General features: G+C 33.3%; 1 protein-coding gene across 1 annotated transcript in view; it reads left to right on the forward strand.

Moving 5' to 3' along the window:
- The window catches only part of LOC148313596 (uncharacterized), a 62347-nt gene that overhangs the window by 2217 nt on the left and 37280 nt on the right, over positions 1 to 22850 (forward strand). Inside the window, exon 2 of the mRNA XM_088259788.1 lies at positions 18347 to 21345. Within this exon, the coding sequence (XP_088115914.1) occupies positions 18347 to 21345 (2999 nt within the window). The remainder of the gene's footprint in view (positions 1 to 18346; positions 21346 to 22850) is intronic.

Below are 22850 nucleotides of genomic sequence, written 5' to 3' on the forward strand. Positions count from 1 at the left end.
AGTGGGTTGAAAACTCTTATTTAAATGAATGTTTTTTTTTTGTTTATACTTTGTAACACATTTTATAAACAGTATAAAATAAAACAAAAACATTTTTTCAACCACTTTTATTTTTGATACTTTTTTCAACCGGTTTCAACATGTACCTACCTATGTCATCTTCAGGGATGGATCTTTTTCTTCAAACCCTTATACGTACCCGATGGTGCATAGGGCACTGCATCATATAAACGCAGAATTATCTTGATCGTTAACACATGAAGGAAATGCGATCAGCTTTCCGCGTCGTATAATAAAATTCGTTCTGGGTAATATTAAATAAATATTAGAGTGAAAAAATCACTTGTATTTGTTTGAACCCCCTCCTGGGAATCGAACTCAGGACCTCCAGTGCGCTAGCCGAGCCTGCTGACCATTACGCTATAGAGGCGGACTGTGTACAGAGTATATATCTATCCCTAAAGATGACAAGGTGCTTTTCGGAACCAGTTGGAAAAAAGTATAAAAAATAAAAGAGGTTAAAAACAATGTTTTAGTTTTATGTTATGAAGTACCTAAATACCCTCAAATCACATTATTAAGAACAGTATCGCGTTTAAATCGTCCTCAGTCTATCATCGTCCCTTTAATTATGAAATTGAAGATACGATTATAGGTTGAAGACGAATAACATAACAGGGTTAGTTTTCTTTATATCTCTTTTCGTTACGTTTTAAATAAGCGTTAACATTATTAATGGAATAACCTATGTTGAAATTACCATAGCTATCTCCATGCCCGTGAAATTTTATATGCTCACTGTGTGGTCCAATTAGTTGGAGATTTCTATCAACTTTTGATAAGATCGTTTGCGAGAAATAAATACAATAATTATTTTAAATTCATTTGTCCAATTTCAGGTGAAATAATCGTAAAAAACCTAAACAGAATTTTGAAACTAAATTGTCCCTCACTTTTCATACCTGTCGTAAGATGATTTGAGCGATCACTTAATACACCTGTAACGCTCACCATTCTACCCATGATAATCAAACTTCCCAAAAAAACGCTTACTCAATTCAACCATAGACAGCTCGCACATAAAACAACGTGTCAGTTATGGAATTTATATACAGTTACTTGCACGTTAGGTAAAAAAATAAAAAAAAAAGTATTTTTTTGGTTGTCAGTCATTGGTAGAATTGGTAAAGGTTACACGCGTGTAAAGTGAACACTTAAATCAGCCTATGTAAATACCCACACTTCCATATTCTTCTTCATCTATGTATGTTGAGATGTAAAAAAATAATAAGAAATGAGTAGTATGGTTTTCAATGGATAGAATAGTATTTTATTTATTGTTTCGGCATTTACTTTGTGGTAAGACATGTTAAAATGATTAAGGTAACAATTGTTTTTATACCACTTGAGTTTATTAATGACTACTAGTATCGGAAGCTAAACTTCCATCGTTAGGTCTGAATAATAACTAAAATATAAAATAAAAAAATAAAACTGTTCTATAAATAAGGAGAGGGGTTAGTTGGGGAGAGGGGGTTAGTCAAGGGACGGAGTTTGAAAACAAAGAAAAAACGGAAAGCAAAGGTGAAGAATTTTGAAACAATACATTATTTAATAAATTATTAGAAATGTAAATTTTACACGTGTATAAAGTGATCACTTAAACCAGCTTATGATAGGTCGTAGGCCCTGTGAATACCCATACATTCGTATTCTTCTTTATCAAGTTTTTTTTACAATTTTTGTTGCCTGAAGATCTTTAGGTTTTTAAAAATAACTCTCTCTTTTGTTGATTCTAAGCTTTGTTTCGTAATAGTTTTTTTGTGCTTTCATCTAAAATTATTAATGACGTATTAGATATCTCGATATAAGGAAGATTACAAACAAAATGTGTCATTTTGTTTAAAAATGCATTAGTTTTGCCTACTTTAGTTAGCTTTCCTCCACAGCTGGTGGGCATTCAGGTTACTTTAAGCATCACGCTGAAGCATTAGTTTGTAAAATCTCGTTACTTCTCATCTCGAAGCTAAATTCTTAATTAATGCCAAATGATCTAAGCCTCCGAGGCACGTTACAATATGTAAGTAAACCAAAAATTATTTCTTTTCATTTAAAAATTATTTCATAGTCAGATATCCCTCTACATTCTTATTTGACATCTCAACATAGATGAAGAAGAATTCAATTTCAATTTCAATTTATTCATAAGTAATAAATACATTACAAACAATATATTAAAGGAGTAAAAATAAAAAAAAATAAAGCAAGAAGACTCAAAGATGTAGAAGAACTCATTCGTTTGAAAATGTCAAAACTAGGCGAAACAATTGTCCAATATTAATTGCATATGTGTTTTTGTTAAAAAAAAAAAACTTGTAGACTCAAAAAATCTGTGTTTGATTTAAAATTAATACATAAATTAAAATGGAGTTCTAAAAATCAAACGCCAAATCAATAAATAATGTAGAAGAATCCCGCTTCGGAAAACTCCTTCAGACACATGGAACAGATCAATATCCAATGTGATATTGTTGAACATAGCGGTAGCTCTTTCTACAGGCATAACCATCGGCAGGTTGGTCTTGTATATAGGAATGTGAAACAATCTATGCCGACTCTATCTTAAGTATATAAGTCTGGGTATTTACAGGGCTTACGACCGTCATAGGCTGCTTTTAGTAATCACTTTACACACGTGTAACATTCACCAATTATACCTATGATTGACAACCACACTACTCAAATTCTTGAAACTTCTAGATATATTGATCAAACTCGAAACACAGTGCTTAACTTCAGTGGAGACATCTATGGTGGTGTGAGGGAAGCTTTTATTAAGCAGAAACTCTTTCATTTGTATGTGAGGTCCATATCCTGGAATTTAATCACAAATTTGAGAAACGCTTGAAAACATATTTTTTTATTTTATTTAAGAAGTTTTTAAGATTTCGTTTTTCATCTGTTTTTGACACAGGGATTTTTTAACACATTGATTTACTCTTCTCCGTGTGTTACAATATTTGTGATGATTGGTTTGCTCTTTTCATGGTAAGTTCCTATCTTCCGCTCGTCTCTTCACCTTGGCGTACCGGCTACAACACATGTCGGAGGTGATTAACTAGAGAATATGATGATTTTAGCGGGATGAGACTCTTCGTTACAGGGTTAATTTTTTTTACAACATTTTTAGTTTATCCAAATACTTGTTCACAAATCTGGATTATCTCCAATTAATTACTTTTTTGACATCTCATAGATGGTTTGAGTGAACTCTGTTGGTTATAAAGTTTGATCAATATATCTAGAAGTTTAAGAATTTGAGTAGTGTGGTTGTCAATCATGGGTGGAATTGGTGAATGCTACACGTGTGTAAAGTGATCACTTAAGCCTCCCTATAGCCGTCAAAAGCCCTGTAAATGACCAGAATTCTATATTCTTCTTCATCTATGATAATATGTTAAAAAATAAGGGTCAAATTTAACAGGCAATCGCGAATACGCACATTAGTGCTCATATAACGGCTTACAACAAACTTGAACTTGACTCACAATTATCGTACAATATTTCAACGCCAAATACGCCGAGCGCGCTAATAGCTTTCACTAGATTTCTTTGCCAGTACGTGAGCGCCGAATATGGCACACGGTCATTTCTTTTCCCGCCCAAACGAGGAAACAAATCAAACTATTACGTCCAAGTCCAAAACATATATACTCGTATCAAAAACGTAAGGAAATCGTGACGTAATGAGGTATTGTCAATAGTTATTCAACTCGATGCAAGCGGATATAGTGGGTGGATACCTTATTAGAGTATGCAATCCAATCAAACATAACATCCAATTTGGTCGAAAGGATTACGCAAGTTTGTTTTTGTTACTTACATTATTTTTCCTCTCCGTCTTACTCCTCATTACTGAGGGTTGTGACCCTTGTGGAAGCAATGACTCTTCTCCAGTTATCTGACATATATAAAATAGAACCCATTCGGGGATCCAAAATGAATGATCTGAAAAAATACTTTATGGAAAGATATACATGTAGTGTTTAGTCATATTTTCTTATTTGGTTTTTACCTTATGTTTTTTTTATATTTTCTCATGTCTTATGTTTTTCTCATTTATTTCTTTTAAATATGCTTCTTATGCCTATTTATTATACCTGTTTATTGTTTTTATATTTTGCCATGTATTAGTTTTGATTGTTGTTTTAAAATCTTTTTTGTAACTTTATTATTTGTGTTCCAGTCTTGTTGACCTTAATCCCATGTCCCAAAATGAGAAATAGAAATTACTCATCGGGAATATTAAATATATGACTTATGTATGTAATGTATTTTGAAAAAAATAAAATAAAATAAATCCCTTGACAACGCTGCATGTAGGGCTCCAACCACCGAGGTGCCTGCTGCTGACTTAAATAGATCGTTCCATCGTGTGGGGATCTTTTTCTCCCTTTCTTCCCCTACAGGCCACCAATCACAACCAGTCATTCCAGGCTATCCTAACGTATCTAAAGAACTGGAGGATCCGTCGTGTACAGACACTAGCCAAAATCAAGCCATCCATGTGTATTGCTGACGAATGGACTCGTAGTTAACATATTCACGATTTTAAGTGCACAAAATTTTGAGTTTGTCCTAGTACTTGTTCACAAATATGGGTATCTCCATGTATAACCAGCATAAAATTTTAAAATCAGGCGTTTCCCAGAATGTAAAAATAATCCGGGTTCGGATCTTGCATACAGATAAAAGGGTCTCTGCTAAATAAAAGCTTTATAAATCCAATTATCAATAACTGTTGCGAACCGAGTGTGTTTGCCTAGATTTTTTAATCGTGAATAACATGAAATTATAGTTACTTTTAACATACAGAGTATATCCACTCACGAGTAGGCATATGCTTTAAAAATAAAAAAAATTGAAGCCTAAGTAGGGTCACGATAAGCGGTGTTGCATAAGCCTTAGATAGATTTCACAGTCACTTGGACGTTAGATAATTTAAAAAAAAAAGCGAAATCGATCTTGGAACATTATAAGATTGATGAGTTTGGATCTTGTTATTCTATGTTAGTTACCATAACGTTTGTTATTTATGATTTGTGTGCTTTGCTGGGATGTGCTTTCTTTTGTAATGTGAGAGTAATTCTTGAGATGTTCATATGTAAGAATAGTCTTAGCATACAATTGTTTGACTGCCATAAGTTTTAGTTTGTTAATACTTCCTCTAATATTTCGAATATTACATCCGCTCTTCCTCTTGTGAACAATATGAAAACATCTTTGACATTTCAGCATAGATGGAGAAGAATATGGAAGTCAGGGTATTTACAAGGCTTATGATCTATCATAGGCTGGTTAAGATCGACTTACAGACACATCTATATTAGATGTCACGTTTTCTGAAATTATTTTGGGCAAATTGGTAAAATAAACAAATGAACTAAGCATAGAAGAATGACGGAATTTAACCAACTAACCATCACGCCGCTTCCCCGCAGGGGTAGGCAGAGAGAATAGAACGCCACACCACTCTGTCCTTGCAAACATTCTTCGCCTCTTCCACGTTCATGCATCTCCTCATACATACCCGCCGATTGTTTCGACTCCTAACCTGACCACTTTCAAGTATTTGGCATACTTGATCGTACCAAGTTAGTGACAGAATTTGACGTCAAAATATGTTAAATTTAATATTTTTATAATTTGCCAATACGGATGTGTCATTTGATCTCCAAAGACACGAATTGTTTGTAATAATTCAAATATTCTAGGCGAAAAGTCGCGGTCTAACAAATGTAAAGCCACTTGTTGGCAGACCGTAGAGAAGAAGAAAAAACCTAAACACGTAAGTTGGTGAAAACGAATGAAAGTTCGTTATACATTGCCCGCATTTTGGTGTCAAGTGCAGGTAAGCCGTCAAAAAACTCTGACGTGGTAGTCACTCTGCTTTCTCCTTATAATGGCTGTTACACAATCACGTTAAGCGAAGTGCAAGTGACAAAAAGAGTACTCATACAGATGACCCTTATCCGCATCCAATGGTGCAAAGGGCACTGAGTCAAACTGATGCAATGTTAATTTGATCGTTTGTTAAATGAAGGCAAGGTGATCAGTCGTCTTCAGGTGTCAGTCCAGGGTTTTATTAAATAAATATTAGAGTAAAAAACTACACTTGTATTTATTTTGACCCCTTTGGGCATCGAACCCGGGACTTCCATCGTGGTAGCTAATTGTGCAAACCACAAAAATATGGCGGTGGACAAAATTACTCATAAATGTTGAACAATTATGTTACTTATGGTTAATTTTCGAGGCAGACAAACAAACAAAAATAACAAACGATGCAATAAGTTTACTGGCCATTATATATATTATTTCAGTGTTTTCTGGATTTTTTATGGAAATTTGTGACTATAATGTGACAGAAATATTATTTATTTATGCAGTTTATAAATTAATATCGCCATGGATCTTCATTAAAAGACATCTCGGCTGTCCAAACTTAAAACACAGTAAGAGACATTTTTTTTGTACTGTTTTTTTTTTGCATTTTTGGACTAAGTAGAATCTACTTAGCCCAAAAATGCAAAAAAAAACGTTCCACAAAAAAATGTCCCTTGCTGTGTTTTGAGTATGGACAGCCGATCTAGAGGAAGACCAAAAAATTCATGGATGTTACAGAAAGATAGCATTATTCGAAGGCATGGCCTAGGTGACGATATCCATGATAGAAGGACCTACAACATGAGGACGTGGAGAACTGACACCAACAGTCTACAAAGACGATAAGTTAAGATGGAGCTAGGAAGAAGATAAAATAAATATCTATCGTTGTTTGTAACACAGACAAAATTCTTTACTTTCGTTTTCAAAGTTGAATATTTGAAAATATTATGGTGCGTTAATATTCTTGCAACGCTTGTAATATAATATTATCAAAATGCACGTCAAGGAACGTGCAATAGATAATGTTATGACGTTAAAAAGTGTAATACGTTATGGTTGATTTTCATTTTTTATGGCTTCTTAACTTTCTTGGCATATGAATATGTAATGTGGATGGAGAAAGCCAAATAGCTGGCTGCACACACGACTCAAATTCCAAATCGAGGGAATCACTTTCAATAAATTCTTCGAGCAAATAGCGCCTTCTTTACGACTTCTGAAGCAAAATTAATAATGCCAGAGAAATTTCATTAGCAATGTTCATTAAACACGAATGATAAAAAAATAGAAAAATAAGTATTTAAATATTTACAAAGAATTGAAAAAATCTTATCTTAAAATAAATAAATTCTAAAGTTCTTGAAACTAGTCATGTTAACATAAATAATCTCAAAATAATGCTCTTATACACGTTTTTTTTTATATATAAATTATTTTCACGCATTTTTTGGATGTATTATGGAATTTCGCGAATAAATATTTTATATTTTATTGATTTATGATGACCTTTGTGGAATGATATTTATTATTTTTAAATAAGTTAAGTGGTATTATACAAATGGCATGAATAATTTTTAATATTTTTTAAATAATAAATATTTTTCAACAACTGTTTTCTCTTACAAAACCTTATATTTATTTCGAACAAAGACTATTTTTTTTTCATTACAAAAACGGCGTTACAAGTATAAAATTCAATTACGTTAAATGTAACCTGAGTTTCAAGATAATTGGATGGCGGGATATCGAATATTTCGCCTTAACACTCGAGATTACGAAAATGCTAAGGTATTTCTTAATTTTGAATATTAAACACATTTTTTTTAAACTTTCATTTCATCTACAAAAATGTGTCGTTATTTGAAATTAATTTTATAAAAAACGATATTTGCTATAGTGAAAATACTTTGTTTAGAAAGTAGGTAAGTTAATGTGAAGAGAAAAAAAAACATGAAAAAGTGTCTTGAGAAACGTTTTATGTTTGGTGTGAAAAAGCATTAAAAACCGCGTTTTTACCTACTTTCCACGTTTTTGCAACAAATTAATAATATTATCTAGAGAATCGACACTTGTTTTCTTTAAAAAGGTTAAAGGTTGTTATTCAAGATCTGATCTCGCTCGGATTTGATCCAATGTAGTTATCTGATGGAGATGCGCGCTACTAACCTTTTTTTAATCTATGACGAAGTAGTAGCGTATTACGATTTAATCTGGAAAGACTTTATACAACATTAACCTTATTTAGTGTGTGACCATAACGATCGTTATTTTATTAAATAATAATGTTGTGTTATCGCTTATTTGGCTGGCATTATATTTTCTTGTACATAATATTACAGAAAACGCTACACTTCGGAAAAATGGTGTAATGGAAGTTACTTTAGAAAAAAATATTCAGTAATTTCATTCATTGAAGCGTTCAATAATTTTTGAAATACCCTAATTTTTAATTTGAATTTTTTTTTTAATAACACTTAAAGCCGCTATGTTAGAGGCTTGTCTGCACGTAGGCAGAGACGTGCATTCCATATAGGCAGAAAAGTAGTGCCTATCCTAGCTTACCCGAGTGGCATATTAAAACGCAACCAGTACCTACCCTACCTTATTAAGTAGTACCTACCTTGCTTACCTTACTGCCTACCTCTACTGCCTACCCTAGTAAGAAGTACCAGATTACACTTACTGTCTGCCGTAATTAATTATCTGTGCACGCCACTGCATGCAGGATCGTAAAGATAGGGAAGGTATGTAGATGTGAAAAGATACATTAGAATCACCTAGACCGATTAAAAATAAACATCTCTCGAATTCATTTCGCAATTGTCGGGAATCAAACCCGCGACGCCAGTTTCGCAGTCGAGCGTCTATGCAACTACGGCACAGCGCCTGTCTAATTGTAATATGACGCGTCTTCAATCTGTCATTGTTTCATCAACAGATATCAACAGATAGTAAGAAAAGATTTATAAATATTTATATTTATTCTCCCATTTAAGTTTTACTTAGAAAATACTACTATTTCTTAAAATCTATTGTGACACGTGTTTCGATGCATTCCGCATCATTTTCAAACAACGTATGTATAGATTATAAATATTGGTATTTACGAAGTAAAACTTAAATTTAAAATGGATAGATTTTACCTCAAGTGGCTGCCGAAACATTAATGTAATTTATGTAATATCATGGTTTTGTTGATTATACTACCAAAATATTACAAAAAATTGTTCCTGCTTCAATTAAAACTGTCAATCGCGAAGATACATATGTATATTGTCAAACTTTATTGATGGTGCTCTTCTTCTTCTTCTTCTAACCCATATCCGAGCCCAATGGTGCATAAGGCATTACATCGTATTGACGCAGTGTTATATTGATAGTTTCTCACACGAAGGCAAGGTGATCACTCCTGCGCTTCAGGAACCAGTCCAGGATAATGTTTAATAAATTCGGGAGTGTAAAATCACTAATATTTATTTTCACCCTCCTGGGAATTGAACCCGGGACCTCCAGCGTCGTAGCTAAACACGCTTACCATTATACAATTAACCATTATTAATATTCCGCGATCTAGACAGGAAAGCATGTAATGAATGGGCGATCTTTTTTCATCTTTATTCAAATTAATTATGACGCGACAAGTGCAATTATTTTCCATGATGAATGTATGGCAAGAAGAAAGTGAAATCATCCGGCGTTCAGAAGTCGGTGGAGCGAACGAGTTGTAAATCATCTAGCTGAGCGACGCAGAGTGAGGGGCGCATGCGCGAGGCGGCAACTGGTCTAGGAAACTGGGTTGACTGACCCTGAGTAACACAAATACGGGGATGAGTAAGATACCTTCAGACCTTCTGGTCTCCTGGTAGTTAGGTTTATATTACACTGACCTAAAGCGTCAGATGTTACAAAATCGGTTCTTCTTTGTTATACATGTATACTTAGTATATAATAAGTACGATTCGATTCACAGGGTGAGGTGAAATAAATAAAAGCGATTTTTCACTCTAATATTTATTCAATATTACTCTGGACTGGTACCTGAAACGGAGGGCTGATCCCGTTTCCTTCATGTGTTAACGATCAAGATAACACTGCGTTTATATGATGCAGTGCCCTATGCACCATTGGGTGCGGATTGAAAGTCCCAACAAAATTTAACACACCAAAAAAAAATTCAACCTTTTTTGTGTGTGTGTAGGCTACACTTTTGTCAAAATTAGTTTTATATTTTTTTAATTGAAGTTGATTCGTTAAAAAGATAATAGTAATCAAATATGATTTCATTAATTGATTCGGCAGTTACTTTGCTGTAATATCTATCCATTTTTTAAAAATTTACTTTGTTAACACTACCATTTGTTAAAAACTATTGTAATACATGCGAATGCGTTACAATAGTTTTTACGCATATCGCTCACTCCTTTCAAGAACGTCATAAATCAAAAATCGTCAATTTTCAGTTGTGCCTGTTTTCGGAATGCCCACAAAATGTAATATATCCCAGCAAAGGCGGCATATTTTTAAAAATAATATTTACCCGCTACAGGGCCGAAAATGTTGTTTTTGCATTTTGAAGAAAATGTATTGTTTAATTAATTTTTTGAATACATTAAATATTTTTCAAATGGAGAAAAACATTCAGGTTTTACCTAAAAATATCTGTTGCCCAGTAAAAAATTCAATAAGTGGCTTGATATTTATTTTTAAAACATTTTTTATATTTTTAAACTTTAAAAACGATAAACAGAAAAATCAAGTTTTTTTTTTATATTTGACGTTGTTGAAAGGAGTGCGCGATATATGCGAATATATTATATCCGTTTCGATGCATTCCGCATCATTTTCAAATTTATGGGATGCTTTGTTTAATTGAATCACACTCGTAAAGCAACGGGGTTCAGCTAGTTTATAAAGAATCAGATAAATAAATCGATGAATGCTTTAATTTTTTCTTTCTTCTCTATTTAATTTCTTTGTAAGATTGCGTAGTTGTGACCGAGATCTACTTGTGGAGTAATTAATAATTAGATTTGTTAATTTCTTTCCATTAAATCCGATTAGAAATTAAAAAGCCTACTCCAATTATTTGTCAATTAAATCGGCGTTCAGTTCGGTACGCGTCTAATAACTTAATGAAACTTTAGTCATGAATTGATCTAGTAAATCATGATTTCCAATTTCTAATATTGCTTTATTTTTAACCCATCCGCATATTAGTTTTTATTTTCAAAACATGTATACAAAGACAACTAATTAAATGTATCCCCGCAATTAAAAAAGTTGCCCCGCCCGGAGGGGAGGTGATATGGTTTGTCAAACAATGAGGCGCTAATATTTTGCACCTGATAAAACGAGAACAAACATAGAAATAATCTTTAAGCAAGTTTAAAAGACATATCGCTCACTCCTTTCAAGAACGTCATAAATCAAAAAACCTGATTTTTCAGGAGAACGTTTTTAAAATTGAAAAATACAATACAATGTATTAAAAATAAATATGAAGCCACTTACTGAACTTTTTACTACGCAACAGATCTTTTTAGGTAAAATCTGAAGGTTTTTTCTCCATTTGAAAAATATTTATTATATTTAAAAAAAATAATTAAACCATACCTTTTCATCAAAATGCAAAAACAACATTTTCTGCCCTGTGACGGGTAAATATTAAGTTTAAAATATGCCTCTTTTGCTGGGATATAATACATTTTCAGGGCATTCTGAAAACATGCTCAACTCAAAATTCAAGATTTTTGATTTATGACGTTCTTGAAAGGAGTGAGCGATATCTATTTTCATTTTTTTGTTATTTTTTTATCTATATTTTCGTATTTATACATTAAGACCCAATATCCGTTTAAGCACAACATTTTTGACTTAATTGATTTATTTCCTTTAAATATTATTTTTGTATTGAAAAAAAAACTTTTTCTTCGAAATAAATATATGGTTTTGAAAAGAAAAGAATTATTGAAAGGTAATGAGTTAAAATATAAAAAAAGTAAAAATATTACTAAAAAAACAAAAAAATCTAATGTTTGCTCTAATTGGGCGTAATGTGACAACCGGATCTCGGCGCAGACAGACGCTAAATGAATTCCATGATTGCGAGTAAGGTCTTAAATATCCTTACAAGTTACTTTTTGTATTTTGATAAATTTTTATACGTGTATTACATGTATAATTACCGAAATTACATGGGTACCACATATAATTACCCATATTACAAGACTATATATAAGATTTCATAATATAGAGAAGAGAATATTACCGCGGTCCAAACTTAAAACACAGTAAGGGACATTTTTTTGAAAAAGTTTTTTTGCATTTTTGGACTAAATTTCATTAATTGATTAGTCACTTTGTGGTAAAATCTATCCATTTTTAATTTAAGTGTTACTTAGTAAATACCACTATTTATAGTGGTATTTACTAAGAATCTACTTAGTCCAAAAATGCAAAAAAACCTATTTAAAAAAAAAGTCCCTTGCTGTGTTTTAAGTTTGGACAGCGGAATTCATTTGAACTAATACTGTGTGTGGATACGACTGTAAACCTAGAGTTCTCAGAGTACCCCTATCATTTGCTACAATTTATGTTCCTGCAGTTTCCATAATCGCTCATATAAAGCCAAATGACAGAAAAGCCAACTCGCAGTTACTGGCTTTCAAGAAATCCAAATGACCCCAGCCAGTAGATCTCGCGAGACATCAGAGAGCTTGTGAAGTGAATCTAGTCCAGCGAGTTGATGACAATGGCTTGTGTTTTATTCAGACGGATGTCAAAATTTAAGCGTCCACGAGAAATGAGAAAGCATTCGAGGAAAATAATGATGACAGCTTTTACATTACTTAACATACATTGTATTTGTCATGTATATAAGTTTTTTAAAATTATTTTCTTGTTCAAATTGACGAGTATAATTTATAGCACAATGCACCATCGATATAAAAGCAAAATATTCTTGCATTAATTGATTTGGCAGTCACAATGTGCTAATATCCATACTTTTTAAATTTAAATTTTATGTAATAAAATAATAACTACATAGTCTTTTCTGGGATCATTTTTTTACCAGCGATCGGGTTTCGTCGTTACCGAGATCATCAGACAGGTAGAACGCTAGACAAAATTCTAAGTTTATATTTTATATATTTTTGACAAAATGAATTTATGTAAATTTAACATATGGGTCAACAGTTGGTTGACAATTTATTTATAAACAAAATTTGAAAAATCATTTAATTCATGAATTGAAATCATTTAACTTGATTTAAAGCACATGGGACACACATGTTTTAAAAAATACACATGGTTATATAGATATGTCGTTACAAGGTCACAGATTAACGGAATTTCTGAATACGGGAATACATTCTATTTCTCATTTTACTTAAATCAAAAACTAAATCTTACGCTTTTCAATTTAAGTTTTGCTTGGTTATTATCACTTTTATATTTTGAATATTAAAAGCATTGATAACTTTGTGGTGTGGTAATAAAACACTGTTCTCATCATTCATCGTTCACTTTGTGTAATACCACTTTTATAAACACTTGTTCGCGACGGCCAGTTTCAGCATAATCATTCCATCATCAGGTCATTAAAATAAAATATTAATCGTTTGACATTACGCTCACTCCTTTCAAGAACGTCATAAATCAAAAATCGTAAATTTTCAGTTGTGCATATTTTCGTAATGCTCATAAAATGTACTATATTCCAGAAAAAGAGACATATTTTTAACTTAATATTTACCCACTACAGGGCTGAAAGTGTTGTTTTTGCATTTTGATGAAAAGGTATTGTGTAATTATTATTTTTATAATATACTTAATATTTTTTGAATGGAGAAAAAAACCTTCAGGTATTACCTAAAAGATCTGTAGCACAATAAAAAGTTCAATAAGTGGCTTGATATTTATTTTTAATACATTGTATTATATTTTAAAACTTTAAAAACGTTCTCCTGAAAAATCAAGTGTTTTGATTTATGACGTTCTTGAAAGGAGTGAGCGATTTGTACAAAAATAAAAATTAAATTAAATAGAAAATAGTCACGAATAAGTGTTTATAAAAGTGGTATAAAACAAAGTGAACGATGAATGATAAGGAGAGTGTTTTAGTACTACTATTTCTTAAAATCTATTGAGACTCATGTTTTATCTCATCATTTTCAAACACGGTACTTATGTGTTATTAAAAATGGATAGATAGCACCATTAAGTGTCTCCCGAATCAATTAATGAAATTAAATCTTACACCTTATACTGCACGTCTATTCATAATTTCTACTTAAGTATTCAATGCAGTTTTCCTCGCAACATCCGTTATAAATGGCTCTTTGACCTGAAGCCGGGAAATTTCAATTTCACTACTTGAAGTCGTCGTATCACGGTAATGGGGGTCCAAGAAAGTGTTGCTTACTGACCACTCGAGAACTTACTCAGAAACCGGTGGGATTAATCCATCCGGATATCAACAATTAAGGCGCGAGTCTTTGAACGTGACACCTAGCTTTGTAAATATTAATGTATTTATGTATGTATAAAATACCTAGGTACCTACCTATACATTTTATTAAGTACTTACAAATAGTACCTACATAAAACAGTTCTACCACCAGATGTCGCATGCGTCGCACTGAATAAAACAAAAGACATCAGATAGAAAAAATATAATATTGTTAACTGTCAGATTCAGAAAGATAGAAAATTATTCTAAAGATTAATTAAGAATAAACTTTTATGGTCGTTTCTTTAATTACAAAGCAACACATTGTTTATTTTATTATTATACACCCACTTTACATATTATTTACACCCAATTTGTAAAAGAAAATTATTACCACGTTATATGTATATATAATGGAGTTATTTTCATATTATTTTTAAAATCTAACATTGTTTTAAAATCACTTTAAATATTTTATTATACATAAATTATAATAAGCCTCCCCTGGGAATCGAACCCGGGACCTTCAGAATGGTGGCCGAGCATGTTGACCATTACACTACGGAGGCGGACAAAATGTTCTATTAATGACTCAAATTCATGTCAAGCAACGAAGATCTTTTTATAGCACTAAAATCTTCGTGACCAGCATAAGTTTTGCAAATAATAACTTTGCTTTTTATGCAAGCATTTCCAATAATAGCAACGGTAGAAAGTCTCCAATCGATTCGTGAATACTGCTCAACTAAATGTCAACTGATGCCACGAAATTGGAATATTGTAAGCCTATTGTAAACGTTGAATGAAATATAGTATAATATCACGTTTTATGAAGATTTCTTGCTGGTAACATGCATGCAATCTGTAACGTGTGGTCTCTGTAGAAAGCAGAAATAATCTTCAATGGATTTTCTATCGCCTCACGAATATTTAAAAAAAAATACTTTATGTTACAGTAATTATGTTATTTTTTGACATCTCAACAAAGATGAAGAAGAATATGCAAGTCCACTAGTGTAACATTCACCAATTCGCCTATGATTGACAACCACACTACTCAAATTCTCGGAAGTTCTATATATATATGATCCAATTTCGAAACATTGTACATGAATCACTAGATTTTTCACTAGAGATCTATCGATGAAATGAAGAAGCTTTTTTCTTCTTCATCTATGTTGAGACGACAAAAAATAAAATGAAAAATAACTCCTAAAATTAGAGATACTACTATTCAAGTATTTGGACACTATCAAAATGTTGTTAAAATGTTGTTATCAAAAATATTTTCTCATTTTTCTATTCATCGATTCACCTTACTTATAATCACACTGTATTTTGTTATTTATTATTCTTTTTGACAGCTGTTTCGCATTGCGAGGGCATAATCATATCGAAAAAATCAGTTCCTTACACCTATTTTGCACTGCATAAAACAGGTGTAGCGACTATAAGGCTATTTTGACTAATAAGTACCCAAATTTCCATACACACCTATGTTGACGAGTCATTACTTATTTTTTTAATTACTACTACTACTACTACTACTACCATCACGCCGTTTCCCCGCAGGGGTAGGCAGAGAGGATGGAACGGCACACTCTTCTGTCCTGACATACACTCCTCGCCTCCTCCACATCCATACATCTAGTCATACATGCCCTCCGATTACGCAGACTTTTGACACCGCCAGATTTTAGGTTCTGATTTTTAATTAAATAGAAAAAACTTGAGTTTTTTTATTATTTACTCTAATACTTCAATTTCACGCATATTTCTTATTTCTGTAAGCGGCTCATTATTAGAAATAGATATCAGATTGGAAAAAGATGCAGAGGACGACCGAGGAAAACTTGGCACAATCAGGTATGTCAAATACTTGAAAGCGGCCGGGTCAGGAGTCGTAATAATCGTCGGGTATGTATGAGGAGATGAATGAATGTAGAAGAGGCAAAGAATGTTTGCAAAGACAGAGTGGTGTGGCGTTCGATTCTCTCTGCCTACCCCTGCGGGGAAGCGGCGTGATGGTTAGTTAGTTAGTTAGATATCAGATTGTGGTAGAGTGGGTCCGAATCGAGAAACTACGAGTCAAGAGTCCGCGACACTAACCACGGGACCACAGCCCAACACTTTTACCATGCGAGGGCATTATCATACAGAAAAATCAGTTCGTTATACCTTTTTTGTATTTCATAAAATAAGTGTAACTTACATGATGGCTATTTTGCCACTCGAGGGCGTTATCGTATCGAAAAAAAAATCTATTCATTACACTATTTTGTACTCTGTATCTTTGTAATAAATAGGTTTAAACTTATTATTTTTTGACATTTCATCAAAGATGAAGAAGAAATATAAAGTCTGGGCATTTACGGGGTTGACGACCGTCACAGGCTGGTTTAAGTGATCACTTTACATACGTGTAACATTCACCAATTCTACCCGTTGTTGACAACCACACTACTCAGATATTTGGAAGTTATATATATATATATATATATATATATATATATATATATATATATATATATATATATATATATATATATATATATATATATATATATATATATATATATATATAAATATATATATATATATACATATATATATATATATATATATATATATATATATATATATATATATATATATATATATATATATATATATATATATATATATATATATATATATATATATATATATATATATATATATATATATATATATATATATATATATATATATATATATATATATATATATATATATATATATATATATATATATATATATATATATATATATATATATATATATATATATATATATATGTAAACATATATGAACCAATTTACAAACCTTGTTCTTAAATCATTATTGATTATTTGTGAATGTTACACGCGTGTAAAGTGATCACTTAAACCAGCCTATGACGGTCGTCAGCCCCGTAAATGCCCAGACTTCTATATTTCTTCTTCATCTTTGATGAGATGTCAAAAAATAGTATGAAAATAATTCCTTTAATTGGAGATAATCCAGATTTGTGAACAAGTATTTGGACACACTCAAAAGGTTGTAAGGTTTAAATATAATCAGTACAATCATATTGTTCGTGAGTTTGTTTTATAATTACAAATAATAAAACATGTCAATTGATAAAATTATTTGATAACTGTTTTATCTTTTCTTTCCATACTGCAAAGATTGCATTGTAAAACTTGTTGAAGTATTGTAGAATACACGGAGATCGTGCTAGATTGATTACCCGGCGATTATTGTTATTGCTATGGGAAATACCTCCAATGAAACATGGTCATGGCCGACATTTTACGATGCACATTCTGCAATGCGCAATTGCTCGCAAATTACTCTACGGACAGATTTATACATACATATTTATTTACAGTGGACAATAATTGTCATACGGTATTTATATATGGAGTAAAATATAGTATTTTTCTTTTAAAAAATATATAAAGTAAAAAAAGTGTTGACCGCACCGAATGGTGCATGAGGTACTGCAAAGTTAAGAAACAGTTTTGTCTATAATATCTTGATCGTTTATTGCATGAAAGAAAGGTAGCATTCCTATGCTTCAGGTACCAGTTCAAGGGTATATGAAATAAATATCAGAGTAAAATAACACTTGTGTCTTTTTTTATTTCCCCTGGGAATCGAATCCGAACACACTATTTAAATTTCTACTCAAAGCAATATAACTTCCGAAATTTGGGTGGTGTGGTTGTCAATCACGTGTAGAATGGTGTATGTTACACATGTAAAAAGTAATAATTTAAACCAGCCTATTACAGGTTGTAAGGCCTGAAAATACCCAGACTTATTATTTTTCAAGATCTTTATTGAGATAGTATTTTAAGTCTTAGAATGCAATGTATTCTTTGTATTTTGATCTAATTCCTGTTTTTATTATTATTTCAGATGGGTACCAAAACTATCATCTTCCTCTTCAGCATCGCCGTTATGGCTGTATCCTGCAATTCAGCCGGAGTCAACAGACATGCAAATATCACTACCTGGAGAAATTTCGTGAGACGTACTGCCTTCCAACCAAAAACCACAAGAACTGAACTCCGAGTCGCCAAAAGTCTCAATCCAGACGACACCCAGACCTTAAACGTCATGACCAAATCGGGTCAGGTTGCTCAGCTCATCGTCAAGAAGCGAGATGGCAAAGCCAGTACACCCAAACCAGAAGTTGTGTCGACCACAACTGTTGCCACTACAACAGAAGCGGAAGTGAACATAACGGAAAGTGTCCAAGAAGATACTACCCCTAAGCCGTTCGTGGCTTCCCAGCCTTTGTTCCACGGTGACTTCGAACCGATTCGTACCGACGATTCAGAAGGACGAAAAATGCAAAACGAACCTACAATGGATGACGAAATTAACGATAAAATTACGAATTACAACAAATACTACCTCAATCAACAAAAAACCGATGACGACTCTGCAATTGTTAAGGCCGAATATGGTAATTGGTCGCCAGTTGTATCACCTTCTTCACCTCTAAATGACAGCGATGAATTAAATACGCAAGACGAGGATCCCGAAAGTTTTTCAGTGTATAGTGGAAGTGAAAACGTAAAATTCAACTCTCCAGTTTACATTACATCAACAAGCTATGCTGAAGGCAGGTCGCAAATTAAACACGTAGAAGATGAAGACTCTAGCATTGTTACTAAGAATGACAGGAATCCAGTTCATATTGAGGTTGTTAGTACAAAAGTTAATGAAGATGAAGTCAAATCTGCTTCCGTACCGCGACCAGTCTTTATCCAATCAGATACCATGTTCATTAAAGGTGCTCAAAGTGACGTTAATTTCAAAAGAGGAAAATCGATTTTGAAGATTGGAAGTGACGGTATCCCAGAAATCCACGGCATCAGAATGCCCGATGACGAATCTGATACTAAAACATGGAGAAATGCGAGAGTAATTAACGGAGAGCTTTATCCTTATCCCGTTGGTTACAAACCTTCCGCCGCCTTTCCAGAAACTGCAAGTGAGAGCGAAGATGGTACTAGAAGCTTTGGTCCATTTATGAAGGAAGATAACTTCCCCGATATTAGCCAAAGAGGAATAGGACCATTTACAACATATGACAATGTGAGACCTGAAGCTATGGCCCTTACAGATAATATTGGACCCTTCCTAACCAGCGATAATCCTACCTATAGTAAGAAAAATCTTATTTTGAATGATTACCTTCGTAAAGGATATGGGCCATTTACTAAAACCGACAACTCTCGAGTTGCTAACTCTAAATTAATCGAATATATCAAACAAATCAACGACCATGAATTGAAGAGAGATTATTTTGGAGGAAGAAGTTCTCGTTCTGAAAAGGAAAATAGCGTCAGATTCCCCGATGCTTTGCAGAGGAGGATGCTTCAACACCCTGGTGAACAGATGTACCCGACTTCTCAAATGTATGCCCCTAAAGCCGAGGCACTCGTAGCATCCGTCCCTTCCAACGATGGTTCTCGAAACCCTGTATTACAATACGCTCACCCAGAGCTCGGAGTCCAACCGGCAAAAGCAAATTCTAAAGAAAAAAGTAGGACTGCCCCGAAGAAACCACAAAAAGTAATATACTATACGAACGATCCTCATAGTGACAGATCACCATTCGCTTCGGAGCCAGCTATGTCAACCACAGAAAACTACGAGGAAAGCGATGATTACCTAACGAGGGAAAATCATCGACACAACAAATATTATGATAATACTGATTATAATTTCAACAGGTATAATTACTATCGTCCTGATTTTGGCAAGCCACAGACAACCTACTACAGAAGAGTGCAGGAGCAACCGTTGTGGAGCAGAATTACCGATTCAATGAAAGATACTTTGCAAAGTGGTATCGACTCGATGCATCAACTGACAAAGCCAGTTTTTGACATGACCAAACCTATTCTCGCACCCATAGTAAAAGTCACCAAGCCAGTAATGGATCCACTGATCGAAGCCACACAGAAAATATCTCAAAACTTAGGATTTACACAAGCGAGTCGTCACAACAGTTATACAGCCCAAGACAAAATTGGTACTGTAGCTACTACAGGATCAGTCTTGTTACCCGCCTTAGGTCTCATGGCTGGAGGCGCAGCCTTGGGTCTGGGAGCGGTAGCCGTCGGAAGGTATTTAGATGTCGATATGATGAGAAGCGCGGGTATGAGTGAAAGTATGATCGTGAAAAAACTCCAAATGGAGCATAAAAGATCTTTGGACCAAGCTCATTATAACTACTTGAGATCTCTCCAGCAGGAGGATGCCGATAAAGAAGACTTGATGAAGCATAAAGTGTATACCGACAACGTAAAAATGCCTAGTGAGAATGTTTTTGTTATAATGGAAGCTCCGAAAACCGAATCTAACCCTCAACAACAGTCAAGAAGATTCAGAAGAAGTATCAATTTTGACAGAAAACAAATTGTACCTCGAGTGAAACGAGAAGAAAATTTTTTGAATGAGAATATGGGTGATATAGATATTCAAAATAACGAATACACGCCACAAAACGACAAATTTGATCAATACGTCGACGTGGTTGATGTTTACAACGCTCCTACTGACATGAGCAAACAAGACATTCTTGCCGACGTTCATAAGATTATAGACTACACTGACGCGTATGATCAAGAATCACCGAAAGGCCACTCGGTCAGGAGACGAGCTCTGGATACAAACGAGGAGTACTTTCTCGAGGAAGACGATGTGATGGAAAAAATGGTGCAGAGTCTAGAAGCTGATAGAATAGGGCAGGGGTTAGCCAGTGACGTACTAGCGCACATCCACAGAACGGACTGGAGCAACACTCCGTGCGCAAAGAAGACCTTCTGCGAGGTCATGGCGGCCCAACCGGCTGACGAACTATTCCAGATGGAAAAGAAGATGGACTCCTTCTTAAGAGTGTAAGTAATCTTTTCAATCTTATTTCTTGAATGTTTTTCGCAGATACTTTGTGCCACATTTTATAAACATTATAAAATTAAACAACTTTGTTTTAACCACTTTTTTACTGGTAATGATGACAAGGTTCTTGTCGAAACCGGTGGGATATAGTGTACCAATAAAAAAGTGGTTAAAACAAAGTTGTTTAATTTTATAAAGTTTTCAATCTGACGTTATTTTAATACTCATTTTTTCAGGTTCTTGAATCCCTTACCTATTTTTTTCGAAACGTGGATAAATACTATTACATATTACATTTTATTCAAATTAAACGGAATTTTATAAGGATGAAAGGACTGATAAAGATATGGAAGGGAGAGTGAATGCCAGGAATAGAGTGAATGGCTGACTGAAATCAGTTGTAGCAAAACAAAAGTATAACAACAGAAGGTAAACTAGCAGTGCGCAACAAAGTTCTGGTACCAACCTTAATGTGTGGAGGTGAAGCATGGAGTTGGCAAAAGAAAGATGAACGTAGACTGAATCTAGTCAAAATTCAATCGCTTAGACGAATTAATGGATAGGGAAAAAAGGAAAGAATGTAAGGCTGAAAATTTTGGAAAGGTGCTTTGAGATGGTTTTAATATGCGGAACAAATGAGTGAGGAAAGAACGAAAAAACAAATATTTGAGGCTTGAAATAGCTTGAAATAGAAGTAGATTTAGACCGAAGAACACTTGGCATAATTAAGTAATTCAAATATTTGAGCGTAGACAGGTCAGAAGTCGGAATAATCGGCGAATATGTATGAGGAGATCATGAATGCGCAATGGGCGTCTGATTGGATTCACGTTTAGATCAGGTTAGATTATCTGCCACTCATTTTGGTTTATTTTAGCTACCAGTAAAACTTCGTGTTGTTCATGATGCTAATATTATATTTTACCGCCAAAAGCTTGCTTGCTTGTGTTATGATAACGGTGACACAAGAAAACATACTAATACTTTGTTAAATAATTGTTTTCTGAAGTCAATATATTGTAAGTGTAGACACTTTAACCTTTCTCGCTCTTACAACTTATTATAGTATTTGACGCAAATACTCTACGAAAACATAGTTTTATGAGAATTATGTTTTCATAGTGATTCATTTGTTCACAGCACTATAGTACTCGTAAGTTCGTGACTCATACATGTACCATTTTCTTCATGGCCATGAGAACTGGGTGATTATGAACGCGATATTAATCAAGTACAAAAAACAAAACTGAACTAAATTACGAAAACAAACATAAAGATTTTACCATTAAACTACGCGATATGTATAATGTTTGGTATACATTAAAATTCATCTCATTTCACGAAAATTGAAATCCAAAATTCAACGTTCAATTAAATTGAATTGACTACTTCGTACTAATTATTAAATATAACACAAATACACAGTTTTTCATATTATTTTTAGACATCTCATCAAGGATGAAGAAGAATATGGAAGTCTGGGCATTTACGGGGCTGACGACCG

This window comes from Brachycentrus maculatus, unplaced genomic scaffold (assembly GCF_059751285.1).
Source record: "Brachycentrus maculatus isolate JH-2025_06_01 unplaced genomic scaffold, ASM5975128v1 h1tg000007l, whole genome shotgun sequence".
Classification (NCBI taxonomy): Eukaryota; Metazoa; Arthropoda; class Insecta; order Trichoptera; family Brachycentridae; genus Brachycentrus; species Brachycentrus maculatus.